The sequence below is a fragment of the Salvelinus alpinus genome, chromosome 2, assembly GCF_045679555.1.
Source record: "Salvelinus alpinus chromosome 2, SLU_Salpinus.1, whole genome shotgun sequence".
NCBI lineage: Eukaryota > Metazoa > Chordata > Actinopteri > Salmoniformes > Salmonidae > Salvelinus > Salvelinus alpinus.
This window is the reverse complement of record NC_092087.1, coordinates 51,788,748-51,804,018: the sequence shown is the minus strand read 5'-3', so window position 1 is coordinate 51,804,018 and position 15,271 is coordinate 51,788,748. Positions and strand designations below refer to the sequence as shown.

The window sequence follows — 15,271 nt, the reverse complement described above, 5'->3', positions numbered from 1 at the left end:
TCAAATTGTGTTGTATTTATGTCTTATCTGTTAAGACATTGAATACATGTGGTTTAGTGTATTTAGCACATTTAGTATGTTTAGTTAAGTTTTCACTGTGAGAAGCAAGTTCATTTAACGCTATGTGTGATTTGGTTTATGTAGATACAACAATTCAAAGTTAACACACAAAGTAACCAAAAACCTGATCTAATGTGCATATTCATAATGAGTTTGCAGCACATCCGCAGCAAACAGTAGAATGTTTGCCACAAGTTTCCCAGAATTGTTAGCCAGAAGTTCACAAGTCGCTGTAAATTTACTGCAAAAGTTTGCCTCAAAACTAATTTGCAAATTTGCAGAAATTGGCCAAAGATTTACAATAACTGTTTGCCAATTGCCTGTTTGTTTTTTTTTCCTCGGAAAGAGAGCTTTAAAAATGTATTGAAAATAATTGCATACAAAAAAAACGTACACTCACCTAGCAGAAAAACTTTATCGTAAAAATTACATTTCACTTCAGTGAATCAAAATACAGTATGTACAACAGTAAACTGACACCTGGTGGCTTTTCTTTGATTCAGAACGAACTCTCCATCTCACCGTCGATGATGACTTTTCCATTTTCTTCTACTTCCTTTGACCCAGCCTTGATGGCAAGTTCGTTCTCAATTTCCTTGTCACCCAACGGAACCTTGTTGATTTTGGCGAAGCTCTGGCTGATGTCCATAAAGGTCTTGTTTTTGGTCTCGGGCAGAATAAAGTAGAGGTACACAGCACCCAGCACACACACCACCAGGAACACCAGGAAGGCATAGGTCTCCAGGGACTCCTGTGGAGACACACACCAAAATCTATTAAAGGTATACTTAGCAATATGACATCATCATACATAGTGGGGCGACTTCCCGTTTACAGATGTCAACAACAAATTTCAAATCTGCCAAGACTTGCCACATTTACAAACATTTCACCTTCATTTCCAGCCCAAACTTCCCCCTCACAAAAAGATAGGCTTCCCTGAGCTGTCAGCCTGAAGTGTGTGTACAGAGGCATCTAGCCATCTGTGTGAAACTGTTGGTGTGACAAGCAATAACAGCCTCATTCTCCTGAGGCGTGCTCTCCATTCCATTGTGGTCAGTGCAGTTCAATCCCCCCCCCCCCACACACACACAGATGTACACAAACAAACATTTGCAAGAGTCACCAGAGTAGTTATACTAACTCTGTGGTCCATTTCTACATTTAGATAACCTCCAGGGGGACCAAAGAGAATTTAAACTCAGTGGCGAGTCACACTTCTTAAAAAGTCACCAAGCAGGGAGCATCAATGTCGCCTCTCAGAGCAGTAAAACATCAGTAAAAAAGAAACAGGCAACGGAGTGTGGCTGGACCTAGTGCTTGCATAGGCCTACTGAAGAGCTGAAGCTTTGCAAGCATGTAATGCTGTATGTTCTATAATTATATAATCTATATAATGTATTTGGTAGTGAGTAGAAAGTGTATTTGCAATTACTTCTGAGAATGGGACTACACTGTTAGAAAAAATGGTGCTATCTAGAACCTAAAAGGGTTCTTTGGCTGTCCCCATAGGATTTTTTAATTTTTTATGTTTAAAATTTGTTTGCTCTGAATCCCACTGGGACTACACTCTTAGACCAAAAGAGTTCAAACCTGGAACCAAAAAAGGACCTACCTGGAACAAATAAGGGTTCTCTTATGGGGACAGCCTAAGAACCTTTTCGCAACCCTTTTATCTAAGAGTGTATGGCCTGCTGTGAATTACATTTCTCTGACCTGACTCCCTCTCAGTGGGAGCTTTATAAATTCTTAAATGAACTAAATCTATTCAGGCCAAACGGAATATTGGATTACGTTTTAGAAACATTTCAGAATCAAACAAAGAATCAAAGAAATTCAGAAGGATGAGCCTGGGAAATAATTGGGATTACTGAAAAACACAGTCCAATGCTGAGAAGTCGCAGGGAATAGAGAAAGAATCCAACATCCACAGGGAACCACAAATATACCCAACATCTTTGAAATCTGACAGTGCACTGTCAATCATTCAGTTTAATGAGGGATTTCAAATCTGGCCAGGCAGATTACCAGAGGGAGACTGCCTGGGAATCTTGATTGACCCCAGACTGGGATTTTGAATCTACTGTTCATGAGGACATGATGCACTAAAAGCTATTTTCCAAACAGTCTAATATACAGTGGGGCAAAAAAGTATTTAGTCAGCCACCAATTGTGCAAGTTCTCCCACTTAAAAAGATGAGAGAGAGGCCTGTAATTTTCATCATAGGTACACTTCAACTATGACAGACAAAATGAGAAAAAAAAACCAGAAAATCACATTGTAGGATTTTTAATGAATTTATTTGCAAATTATGGTGGAAAATAAGTATTTGGTCAATAACAAAAGTGTATCTCAATACTTTGTTATATACCCTTTGTTGGCAATGACAGAGGTCAAACGTTTTCTGTAAGTCTTCACAAGGTTTTCACACACTGTTGCTGGTATTTTGGCCCATTCCTCCATGCAGATCTCCTCTAGAGCAGTGATGTTTTGGGGCTGTTGCTGGGCAACACGGACTTTCAACACCCTCCAAAGATTTTCTATGGGGTTGAGATCTGGAGACTGGCTAGGCCACTCCAGGACCTTGAAATGCTTCTTACGAAGCCACTCCTTCGTTGCCCGGGTGGTGTGTTTGGGATCATTGTCATGCTGAAAGACTCAGCCACGTTTCATCTTCAATGCCCTTGCTGATGGAAGGAGGTTTTCACTCAAAACCTCACGATACATGGCCCCATTCATTCTTTCCTTTACACGGATCAGTCGTCCTGGTCCCTTTGCAGAAAAACAGCCCCAAAGCATGATGTTTCCACCCCCATGCTTCACAGTAGGTATGGTGTTCTTTGGATGCAACTCAGCATTCTTTGTCCTCCAAACACGACGAGTTGAGTTTTTACTAAAAAGTTATATTTTGGTTTCATCTGACCATATGACATTCTCCCAATCTTCTTCTGGATCATCCAAATGCTCTCTAGCAAACTTCAGACGGGCCTGGACATGTACTGGCTTAAGCAGGGGGACACGTCTGGCACTGCAGGATTTGAGTCCCTGGCGGCGTAGTGTGTTACTGATGGTAGGCTTTGTTACTTTGGTCCCAACTCTCTGCAGGTCATTCACTAGGTCCCCCCGTGTGGTTCTGGGATTTTTGCTCACCGTTCTCGTGATCATTTTGACCCCACGGGGTGAGATCTTGCGTGGAGCCCCAGATCGAGGGAGATTATCAGTGGTCTTGTATGTCTTCCATTTCCTAATAATTGCTCCCACAGTTGATTTCTTCAAACCAAGCTGCTTACCTATTGCAGATTCAGTTTTCCCAGCCTGGTGCAGGTCTACAATTTTGTTTCTGGTGTCCTTTGACAGCTCTTTGGTCTTGGCCATAGTGGAGTTTGGAGTGTGACTGTTTGAGGTTGTGGACAGGTGTCTTTTATACTGATAACAAGTTCAAACAGGTGCCATTAATACAGGTAACGAGTGGAGGACAGTGGAGCCTCTTAAAGAAGAAGTTACAGGTCTGTGAGAGCCAGAAATCTTGCTTGTTTGTAGGTGACCAAATACTTATTTTCCACCATATTTTGCAAATATATTCATAAAAAATCCTACAATGTGATTTTCTGGATTTTTTCTCCTCATTTTGTCTGTCATGGTTGAAGTGTACCTTTGATGAAAATTACAGGCTTCTCTCATCTTTTTAAGTGGGAGAACTTGCACAATTGGTGGCTGACTAAATACTTTTTTGCCCCACTGTACCTGTCATAAAACACACAGTACCCATACAACGGTGACCTCAAAGCCCAACTACTTCCTGTTGACATCCGCCTTCCTAAGGCTTTATGGGTTATTACTGTGTCACATCGAGACACGGTTGTTCCCTCTTTCAGATATTTCATAAGAAGATAAACAAGGCTGTATTTGGTAGCCTGATCCAGACTGAAAAAAAAAATAATGGTTTCTGTGATGTAACACTAATTTGCAAAAGTTGGAAAAATCCCTTAGTCCGATGAATTTTGCATTACACGGACAGATGAGTAATGCTAATTACAAACGCATTTCCTATAAAAAATATTTCAACTTCTTGTTATTGCTAAGATTGATTTTTCACTGGCCTATTGATTGACGTGAGAAAGGAGGTGGTTTCTGTTTTAAGGGGTAAGCTTTATTGCCTGCAGTGCTGGCTTGGCACATTTAGCCTCCCTGACACATACACAAACATACACTGACCTAGAGAGAAGTTTATCCTCGGCGGCTGCAATCTGTTCGGCGTGCGACGGGGACACAAGGATAATTAAATGTCCATAATGGAGGGGATATAAAAGTTAATACATCTGATCAGGGAGAGGTGTCCCCAGTGCAATAATGGGGCTGGCCTTCGGGAGGTCATGGTCACTGCATTGGTCATGGTCACTGCATTGTGGGGGCAATTGCTTGTCCCAGTTGACAAGGAGAGGGCTACAGTGTGTGTGTGTGTGTGTGTCTGGGGGGTGGTTTATGCAGACTGTGCTCATACTCTTAATGGCCCAAGGGGAGGCCGACCCAAGGACAGCAAATTAGCTGCTTGACTAGGCTTTACTCAACATTATTATTATGCGTTTTCAGCTTGGCAAACTGTCATTTTGGGAATGCAAGATGATTTATAATGCTGTTTCTACCTTTTACATTTTGGATTAGCCTCTAGCACTCCAGCAGTGACGTATGCTACATTGTGATAATCATATAATGAGTCTTAAAATTACATTATACTGTATATGGGTCTTTCTATAAACTAGGGTACCAGTGAGCATTTCCTGTAGCGGACAATTGTTTAGAGCTGCTACAAAGTCTTTAATAATTAGCCTTTTTTTCAGGTGAATACATTAAGACACCAACCTTTTCTGAGTCAAGATCACTTTCTGAGTCCAAAGCAAGATCTACCGCTCAGATAGTTTAAAAAAAGAAAATAATAATAAGCCTATGCAACATTAACCTATTAAAAACAGTTCTGTAACAATGAGGTTTGTGCAGTAGGCTATGAGGCCCAATACATTATCACATATTGGCTATGCTTGAATTGCCTTGTCAATGTTGTTCTTCTCAGACCATTTTGAAATTATATTTCAAAATGTTCGCTATACGATCACACTGGTAATATATCATTTGCTGTATTACTTGTGAGGCACAGCTGAGTGAGCACAATAATTAGCTTTGTTTTATTTTACTGGATGGCCTGCATCTGATGGTCAGTCAGAGGGGAGGGAGGAAAGGAGAGAGCAGCAGGGAGGCTGCCTCTCACCCGACTCACACCGTCCCTCCGCTCTCCCTCCCTCCGCTCTCCCTCCCTCCGCTCTCCCTCCCTCCGCTGAGAAAAGGGGACATTGTCTTCCAGCTGTTGGCGAAACTCAAGTCGCACTGCATTATTTCTGCCTCGTGCACCAATTCATGTTGTTACTCCCATGACCAGAGAAAGTTAAATTAAAATCTAAAAAAAGAGATATTAAAAAAGAGATACGCTGCAAAAAATAACAATGCAAGGTTATCGAAACACTTTGCTATACTCATCAGTTGCAGCTGCAGTGCTGGTTGTTGTAACGACTCTCGTTTGTAGAATGAAGAGTGGACCAAGGCGCAGCGTGGAAACTGTTCATGATTTTAATATTAAAAAAACACTCGAAACGAAAGCGCACAGTTCTGTCAGGCAAAAACCTGACCCATACCCTGACCTAACCAAACATAGAGAATAATAAGGAACTCTAAGGGGACGGTCGCTGGAGGCTCCGGACCGGGGACGGTCGCTGGAGGCTCCGGACCGGGGACCGTCGCCTCAGATGGCATCATGAGGTAGGAACATTTTGTGGATATATTGAAGCAACATCTCAAGACATCAGTCAGGAAGTTAAAGTTGGTCACAAATGGGTCTTCCAAATGGACAATGACCCCAAGCATACTTCCAAAGTTGTGGCAAAATGGCTTAAGGACAACAAAGTCAAGGTGTTGGAGTGGCCATCACAAAGCACTGACCTCAACCCTATGGAAAATGTGTGGGCAGAACTGAAAAAGCGTGTGCGAGCAAGGAGATCTACAAGCCTGACTCAGTTACACCAGCTCTGTCAGGAGGAATAGGCCAAAATTCACCCAACGTATTATGGGAAGCTTGCGGAAGGCTACCCGAAACGTTTGACCCAAGTTAAACAATTTGATGGAAATGCTACCAAATACTAATTGAGTGTATGTAAACTTCTTCTTTTGTTTTCCCATGATGTTAACCAAAGAGGCACTGAGTTTGAAGGTAGGCCTTGAAATACATCCACATGTACACCTCCAATTGACTCAAATTATGTCAATTAGCCTATCAGAAGCTTCTAAAGCCATGACATCATTTTCTGGAATTTTCCAAGCTGTTTAAAGGCACAGTCAACTTAGTTTAGGTAAACTTCTGACCCACTGGAATTGTGATACAGTGAATTATAGGTCAAATAATCTGTCTCTAAACAATTGTTGGAAAATTACCTATGTCATGCACAAAGTAGATGTAGACTTCAACGATACATAACTTTTCCCCAAGCGATTCACCAAAATTAAAGTAATTCAGGCATTTATATATAAATTCTAGTCGTTTATCAAATGCCTTTTCAAAATCTGCTATGAAGACCAGGCATGGTATCTTGGATGTTTCATAATGTTCAATTGTTTCAAGTAATTGTTGTATATTATCTCCAATATATCGTCAATGTAAAAAACTTGTCTGATCAGGATGAACAATATCTGATAATACCTTTTTTATTCTATGTGCTCTGCATTTCGCCAAGATTATCTCATCTCAGCAAGAGCTAGAGGCCTCCAGTTTTTTAAAAATGGACTGGATCTTTATACTTACCACCTGGGTCCTGTTTAAGTAGTAATGAAATCAGAATCTCTTGTGGAGTACCTGAAAGTCTACCATTTGTTTAGGAGTAAGTAAAACATGCTAATAATGGATCTCTGAGTACATCAAAAAAGGTCTGATATGCCTCTACTGGTATACCGTCAAGCCCATGTCACATTGGCATAAATTATTCGGGAGACAGGCGCAGGTATGGGCAATATATATATTTTTTAACAATAATAGATCATATTAATAGAAATAATAGCAGCACAATCTTATAAATGCATGCACATATTTAGAAAGTCCTAGTGAGGCTATAAGCATGTCAGCCCAGCCTGCTCAGTTCATTGGATTCAATTGTTGAAGCAATTTTGAAAAAATGAAGAGAAAACAAGTACAATATATCGCAAGATGTCCATTACATGCAAGACATATTTAATGTAGTCCTCATTAAATCCTGTTGTATTCCGACAAAAAAAAGAAGGAAAAAAGCACATAGAATCTAACGGCCACTAATGACTGCAAGTCAAAATTTGTCTTAGGCATCACAACGTCAACAGTGAAGAGGTGACTCCGGGATGCTGGCCTTCTAGGCAGAGTTCCTCTGTTCAGTGTCTGTGTTCTTTTGTCCATCTTAACCTTTTCTTTTTATTGGCCAGTCTGAGATATGGCTTTTTCGTTGCAACTCTGCCAGCATCCCGGAGTCGCCTCTTCACTGTTGACGTTGAGACTGGTGTTTTGCGGGTACTATTTAATGAAGGTGCCAGTTGAGGACTTGTGAGGCATCTGTTTCTCAAACTAGACACTCTAATGTACTTGTCCTCTTGCTCAGTTGTGCACCGGGGCCTGCCACTCCTCTTTCTATTCTGGTTAGGGCTAGTTTGCTATGTTCTGTGAAGGGAGTAGTACACAGCGTTGTACGAGATCTTCAGTTTCTTAGCAATTTCTCGCATGGAATAGCCTTCATTTCTCAGAACAAGAATAGACTGACGAGTTTCAGCAGAAAGTTCTTTTTTTCTGGCCATTTTGAGCCTGTAATCGAACCCACAAATGCTGATGACCCAGATACTCAACTAGTCTAAAGAAGGCCAGTTTTATTGCTGGCATAATTGCAAAAGGGTTTTCTAATGATCAATTAGCCTTTTAAAATTATAAACTTGGATTAGCTAACACAACGTGCCATTGGAACACAGGAGTGATGGTTGCTGATAATGGGCCTCTGTACGCCTATGTAGATATCCCATAAAAAAATCTGCCGTTTCCAGCTACAATAGTCATTTACAACATTAACAATGTCTACACTGTATTTCTAATCAATTTGATGTAATTTTAATGGACAAAAAAATTGCTTTTCTTTCAAAAACAAGGACTTTCCTAAGTGACCCCAAACCTTTGAACGGTAGTGTATATTCACAGTATTATAAATGAATTGTGGTTTATTTGGTAGCATTTCGTAGTGTGACCGATTTTACTAATTGCATTAGTACTGTAGAAAGTTAGAGGTGCGCTATTTGATAAGATTCCCCCGCTCCCCCTACCTTGGGCTTCCAGTGGGGAGACCTGAGGTCAACCTACCCCTGCCCCCCTCCCCATCTCGTACTTCTGAGTGGAAGACCTTCCCAGTCAGTAGCCTGCCTAGCTCACAGGGTGCCGACTTCGACAAGGTTAATTTACCCACAGTCCCACACGGTGACATGATATCATTGACGTGACGTGCAAATGAGCGATAGAAAACCAATCACGCAAATGTCACCATTCCCCCAAAAATTGTGCGGGCTCCCCGTGCCGCCCCCGGCGCCCATGCCTAAATCCGCCACTGAGACACCAATTATTTTAGGATCGTATAGGCCTACTCCAATAGAGAACCTAGGCAGGTTTTTAATTATATAATCCTTTGTCCTAGCCCTACAATAATTCTATTCATATTTATTAAGTTTTATCTTAAAAGCTAATCGTTCAGATTCACATCCGCGAACAAGGGCTACACTATATAACCGCTATTAAGTCATAATATACCCCAACTCTACAATTAGGCCATATCATATGAAAAAAAAACACACAAAAAAACTTGGTATTTCTAATGTACAATTTTCTAACTAAATAAATAAACAATCAAAGATATAAGTTCAGCCTTCCCTATCTTCGCCTGTCCCTAAATCAAAACCTGATTTTAAGTCCATATAGTTCAAAGTTACATATTGCCTAAATAGAAAAAGGATAAGTTCATCATACCCATTCTGCATTACCATAAGTCCAACCTTATTTTAAGTCCACGGTTCCATACTGCATGAACAAAAAAAAAGTCCATCATGCACAAAAATGTTTTTGTAAAAAACTAATGAATCCATATCTGTACTGTGTAATGAGGTGCAAATATGTATCAGGGACTACTTCAACAGGAAGTAGCTATCACTCACAGCCACGTTGTAATCTTCGAGTCCTTGAACATTTGGTTGTTAACATATAATTTATCGACCACTAGACGAACATTCTGCTTCTCTGCTCGGGGCCTTTTGAAAGTGGGGTACAGTGCACATTGTCTCTCCACTATTTCATGGGGAAATTGTTCATTAATAGACAATGGGGTGTTCTTCAATTCCATACCCTGTTGTAACAAGGCAATTTTCATCTTGTAGTGGGTTAGCATAGCTACGATCGGACGGGGCCTTCCCTCTGCTCTGCCACCAAAACGGCGAGCCCTTTGAAAATCAATTGTTTCCACCTGTTCGTCAGTTTTCTTGAGATTACGTTTCATGAATACCTTGACTTTTTCCTTCGTTGACTGATAGTTTATTCTCATCCTCCTTTATTCCCATTATAACAATATTATTTTTCATACTTCTGCACTTTAGATCAAGTAATTCAGCTTTCATTGTTTTATTATCATGCCGTAGCCTCTCTGTAGTGTCTTTTAGGCAGTCCATGTTAGTTTTCAATATCTTATTTTCCGCTCGTATTTCTTCCATCATTTTATTACTGTAATCCATTCCTGTTTTTAAGGCCTCAACCTCCCCCAGTAGGCCAGGCAATAGATCCAGTTTTTAAACTGCTCGCTCATGCTTGTAAGCCATGCTCTATCTTCTGGAGACAGAGTTATAAAAACGTCCCCCTCCCAATGTTACATTTGGAATTTTAGATGGCGGCTTCCCTTCAGTTTCTACCACGCTGCCATGTCATAAGAATGATGGAGGCCATTGTGTTCTTGGGGACCCTTAATGCTGCAGAAATCTTTTGGTACCCTTCCCCAGATCTGTGCCTCGACACAATCCTGTCTCAGAGCTCTACGGACAATTAATTCAACCTCATGGCTTAGTTGTTGCTCTGACATGGACTGTCACCTGAGGGACCTTATTTAGACAGGTGTGTGCCTTTCAAAAATCATGTCCAATCAATTGAATTTACCATAGGTGGACTCCAATCAAGTTGTAGAAACATCTCAAGGATGATCAATGGAAACAGAATGCCCCTGAGCTCAATTTCGAGTCTCGTAGCAAAGGGTCTGAATAATTATGTAAATAAGGATGTCCAGGTTATTATTTTTGATAAATTAGCTAAAATATCAAAACTGTTTTCGGTTTGTCATTATGGGGTAGTGTGTGCAGATTGGTGAGGAACATTTTTATTTAATCCATTTTAGAATAAAGCTGTAAGGTAACAAAATGTGGAAAAAGGGAAGGGGTCTGAATACTTTCCGAATGCACTTTATTCTTCTCTTTGATTGTGCATTTTCGTCAGTTCTTATATTCACCAATAGATGGCGATCAGCTGATTTCTAGGGTTCTGTACTCCCGAAGTTATTGACTTTTTTTGTGCTTGCCAGTTAGCTAGCTTTTAGCAGGCAATGGATAGCAGTTTCTTACTGCCGATAAAAACATATGATTGACATACTTTTTTTTACAGTCATTACTGAATTATTTAATGTAATAAATCAAACATTAAACCTTGTAATCAATCCATAGTAGCCTTGTAAACAATTCATTTAGACCCAGCGTTAATTTGAAACAGGCGTTTATTTGCTGAAAAATTTGCGGTTGCACGGCTATTAAAAAGGGACAGGCGGCTATTTGAGACTTTACATTTAATAATGTTTTTTCTCAATGTGGTGGTGGTTTTTATGCGTAAAATCCCCAAATGTTAAAACAGAAACAAAAGTTAAGGGGAGTCCCCAGGGTATGCAGCGTCAATCCGTGCCTTCTTTTCCGTGATTCCTTATTCCAGTCTTTTTTTTTCTTTACCCCCTTTTTCTCCCCAATTTCGTGGTATCCAATTGTTAGTAGTTACTGTCTTGTCTCATCGCTACAACTCCCGTACGGGCTCGGGAGAGACGAAGGTCGAGAGCCATGCGTCCTCCGAAACACATCCCAACCAAGCAGCACTGCTTCTAAACACAGCGCACATCCAACCCGGAAGCCAGCCGTGTCGGACGAAACACTGTACACCTAGTGACCTGGTCAGGGTGCAGTGCGCCCGGCCCGTCACAGGAGTCGCTAGTGCGCGATGAGACAAGGATATCCCTACCGGCCAAACCCTCCCTAACCCGGACGACGCTAGGCCAATTGTGCGTCGCCCCATGGACCTCCCGGTCGCGGCCAGCTGCGACAGAGCCTTGGCTCGAACCCAGAGTCTCTGGTGGCACAGCTAGCACTGCGATGCAGTTATTTTATTAAATGTTATTATAATATCCAAATTAGGCCATATCTAATTAAATATGCACATATTTGCATAAGACGCAAATTATTTTTGGGGACACTGGATGAAGTCATCCTACATATTTTTGTTTCATTTCGTTAAGACTCTCGAGGACCGGACTTATCCAGAGCAGATGGTGGATAAATACTTTCTATCTGTAAAATACTAAAGACGTGTAAGTAAAATACATTTTTGGTGCATTTTTCCAAATTAAATGTTATCTAGAATAACAAATTGACAGCATATCGACAATTCCCTCTGGGCAAGTCTGAAGAATATATCTAAGGATAACCACACACAATGTGGTGAATGCAGATGCTTCTGAAGCTGAGAAATGTGTTGGCATGTGGGAAGAGTCTGACTTTCAGGGAATTGCAGTTAAAGAAAAGTACACTGGATTAAGACTACCAAACGACAAAAGTGAATTTCAACCCAATCACCATCTCTTCAAAGTAAGTTACTAATTGTAGTACAGTTTGTAACATTCTTTATGAAATGGTCTTTGAAATTAGGTGTAATTCAATGCAGTGCCATTTGAAATTATTGATGTATGTCCATTTTAAAGTGGTTAAAATTCATGAAAATGTTGATGACGGTAGTATGATAAACTAAAGAAAATACACATTTTCATCAAGTTTTGACATGTTTTATGTTTACTTAACTAATATTAACGGACCAAAATCCTAACAAATCTGAAAATGTATAGGTAGAGGCAAAAACAAAATTTCAGCCTGTGGTGCCTGACCTTAATTAATTTAATTGAGCATAATCCCTATTTTTCGCATTCGTACAGGGTAGGGCATAAAATTAAGACCTGCCAATTGTGGGTAAACTTTGGTATTGGCAGGTAAGTTGGTCGACTGTACCAGCAACGTGGTGGGTAGCAAACGAGCGTTTGGGAACAATATACAGTTTCTTCGCAAAAACATGCTATATGATCCTCCTCTAGCAAATATTTACATTTTAGTCATTTAGCAGACACTATTATCCATAGTCATTTAGCAGACACTATTATCCAGAGCGACTTAATTGTTTTAACTTTTTCGTACTGGTCCCCCATGGGAATCGAATCCACAACCCTGGTGTTGCAAGCGCCGTGTTCTACCAACTGAGCAACAGGGCACCAGAAAAAAAGATGTAGGCTACTGTTAAGAAATAGGATAATTTTCGCTTTCTATTGTTGTAAACTTTATATCTCAACTCCCAATATTAAAGTTTATATCAATATTATATCAAACAATTTTTTGGGTTGTTTAAATGGCTGTGGGATGTGCCAGGAGAAATGTAACCACTCTCAAATTCATAGACATAGCAATGGATGCAAGGATTGACCATCTATGTTATCACAATTATACTTTCAACCATGTTTTGAGGCTATACTGTGGCATGTGGAAAATGCAACTCCCTCTACTCAGAGCGCGCCTCTCATAATTAAAGGGACAGTTCACCTCAAAGTTAAAGAGACCTAACAAAGCATGTTTTCTGGGATGTGAATGTTTTTTAATCTTTATTCTGCAGGTTCGAAATTGGCTGGTAAAAAGTCTAAGAGACTGGTAGAATTTTTTCATCTACCTGCCACAGTGGCTAGTGGACCAAAAAGTCAGTTCCAGGCCCTAGTACAGGCTTAATAATGTTGTGGGAAAAGCACACAATGACTATGCTTATTTGGGTGTGTCTACAAGGATTGTCGCTCTCATTCCTTGCTTGTGTCACCAAGTTAGCTAGCAAGATGGACATAATGCACCTAAAACAATATTCCTTAAAGATAAACGAATGTACTTCATAGTGAAATGCATTTTTGCTCTGCAATAAGTGGTTCACTGTTGGATTAACATGAAAATAACTGATGTATTACAAACTTCGAAAACATATTACTTTGTGACATGCTCCATTCCTATCAGGCACATGGACCACGACATACAGTGCCTTCAGAAAGTATTCAGACCCCTAGACATTTTCGGCCTTATTATAAAATGGATTAAATCAATGTTTTTCCTCATCAATCTACACACAATAACCCATAATGACAAAGCAAAAACTGGTTCAGACATTTTTGCAAATGTATTAAAAATAAAAAACAGGAATACCTTATTTACATAAGTATTCAGACCCTTTTCTATGAGACTCGAAATTAAGCTCAGGTGCATCCTGTTTCCATTGATCATCCTTGAAATGTTTCTACAACTTGAGTCCACCTGTGGTAAATTCAATTGATTGGACATGACCGGCACACACCTGTCTATATAACGTCCCACAAAAAAACAAGCCATGAGGTCGAAGAAATTGTTCATAAAGCTCCAAGACAGGATTGTGTCTAGGCACAGATCTGGGGAAGAGTACCAAAACATTTCTGCAGCATTGAAGGTTCCCAAGAACACACACACACAGAAAATAATAATATCAAATACAAATGGGCAGGAAAAGCAGTTAGTAACAATCCCACTTTTGTCTTGTGAGTCAAAGCCACCACATCCGGTGTCTCCAAGGCCGAAAAGCCCCCACCAATGATAGTTTGACTAAAGATCACATGAATGATTTCTTCCAGTTACCCCATAAACCATTCAATACATCATCACAACGCCCCAGTATATACATTTCTCAGGTCGATAGTGCAGTGTGGTGTCTTCACACCTTAACCTGGTAATGTATTGTTTTGGCATTGTCTTTCGACGCTACCTCAGGATTACCGCGATCCTCCCTCCTCTATTTACACCGAACGACCCATCTTTGAGGGGATTAGTGGCTAAAGAGTGAGAGAAAAGGGGAGCGTGGCCTTTTTAGGTGAGAATCAAAGCTGAAACAATCCCTTTATTTTTCTCTGTAATGAGCTTTGGGAGAGCCGGAAGTAATACAGATCTTAATTTGATCACTTATTTGTTGCGGAGACTTTTCCTGCACCATAGGAAATGCAGATGAGCTTCATGATTTACACTGTACATAAATTCACTGACAACCCACACTAACAAACAGTTATATTAACAGTATTGCACTTTTTATGTAGCCTAATTTTGGACAGCTAATAGCCTAAACACAGATCAAGCAACATTATGGACTAAACGTTCAAATCCTGTTGCTGCAGGATTACTGTGCTGCGACAATACTAGTCAAATTAAGATCCTACATCTGTAGCGATATAAAGTCAGTAAGCTGCAACCCAGCTATAATACACCCAGACACAGTAGCAAAGGGAGAGACCCGTGGAAATAAAGTTCCCACACAGGAACTTACAGCAGCGTTGCAGCATTACCACCCGGCTCAATGTTTTTGCCAGTGCCAGTCAAGACGATTCGTCAAAGACGATTTTGTCAGAGTAAGTTTGGGAAATTCTCTCGCTACGGAAATGAAATGTTGCCGAATGGAAGCAAAAGAAAAGGTAGAATAGAATCTCTGATCATTATGGAAATGACACAAAAGATACACATCTCATTAACCATGAATGTCAATGGCTATGCCATTGTTTCCAGGAAGAATGAGCTAACCACACTCAGTATTCAACACAACGATTCTGTGGTGTCCAGACATACTGAAGGGATCCGCTTGAGCGCAAATTAACTGTCAGTAGCGTTTGCTGTCATTGGGCAAATTATACTGACCAAAAATATAAACGCAACATGCAACAATTAAAAATATTTTACTGAGTTACAGTTCAAATAAGGAAATCAGTCAATTGAAATACATTAATTAAGCCC

General features: G+C 40.3%; 1 protein-coding gene across 3 annotated transcripts in view; it reads right to left on the bottom strand.

Moving 5' to 3' along the window:
- Nucleotides 1-461: 461 nt before the first annotated feature.
- slc2a9l2 (solute carrier family 2 member 9, like 2) overlaps nt 462-15,271 on the bottom strand; it is a 264,735-nt gene continuing 249,925 nt past the window's right edge. For all 3 annotated transcript variants that reach the window (XM_071384136.1, XM_071384150.1, XM_071384142.1), the window contains one exon: nt 462-811. In XM_071384136.1, the coding sequence (XP_071240237.1) occupies nt 560-811 (252 nt within the window). In that variant the 3' untranslated portion in view covers nt 462-559. The remainder of the gene's footprint in view (nt 812-15,271) is intronic.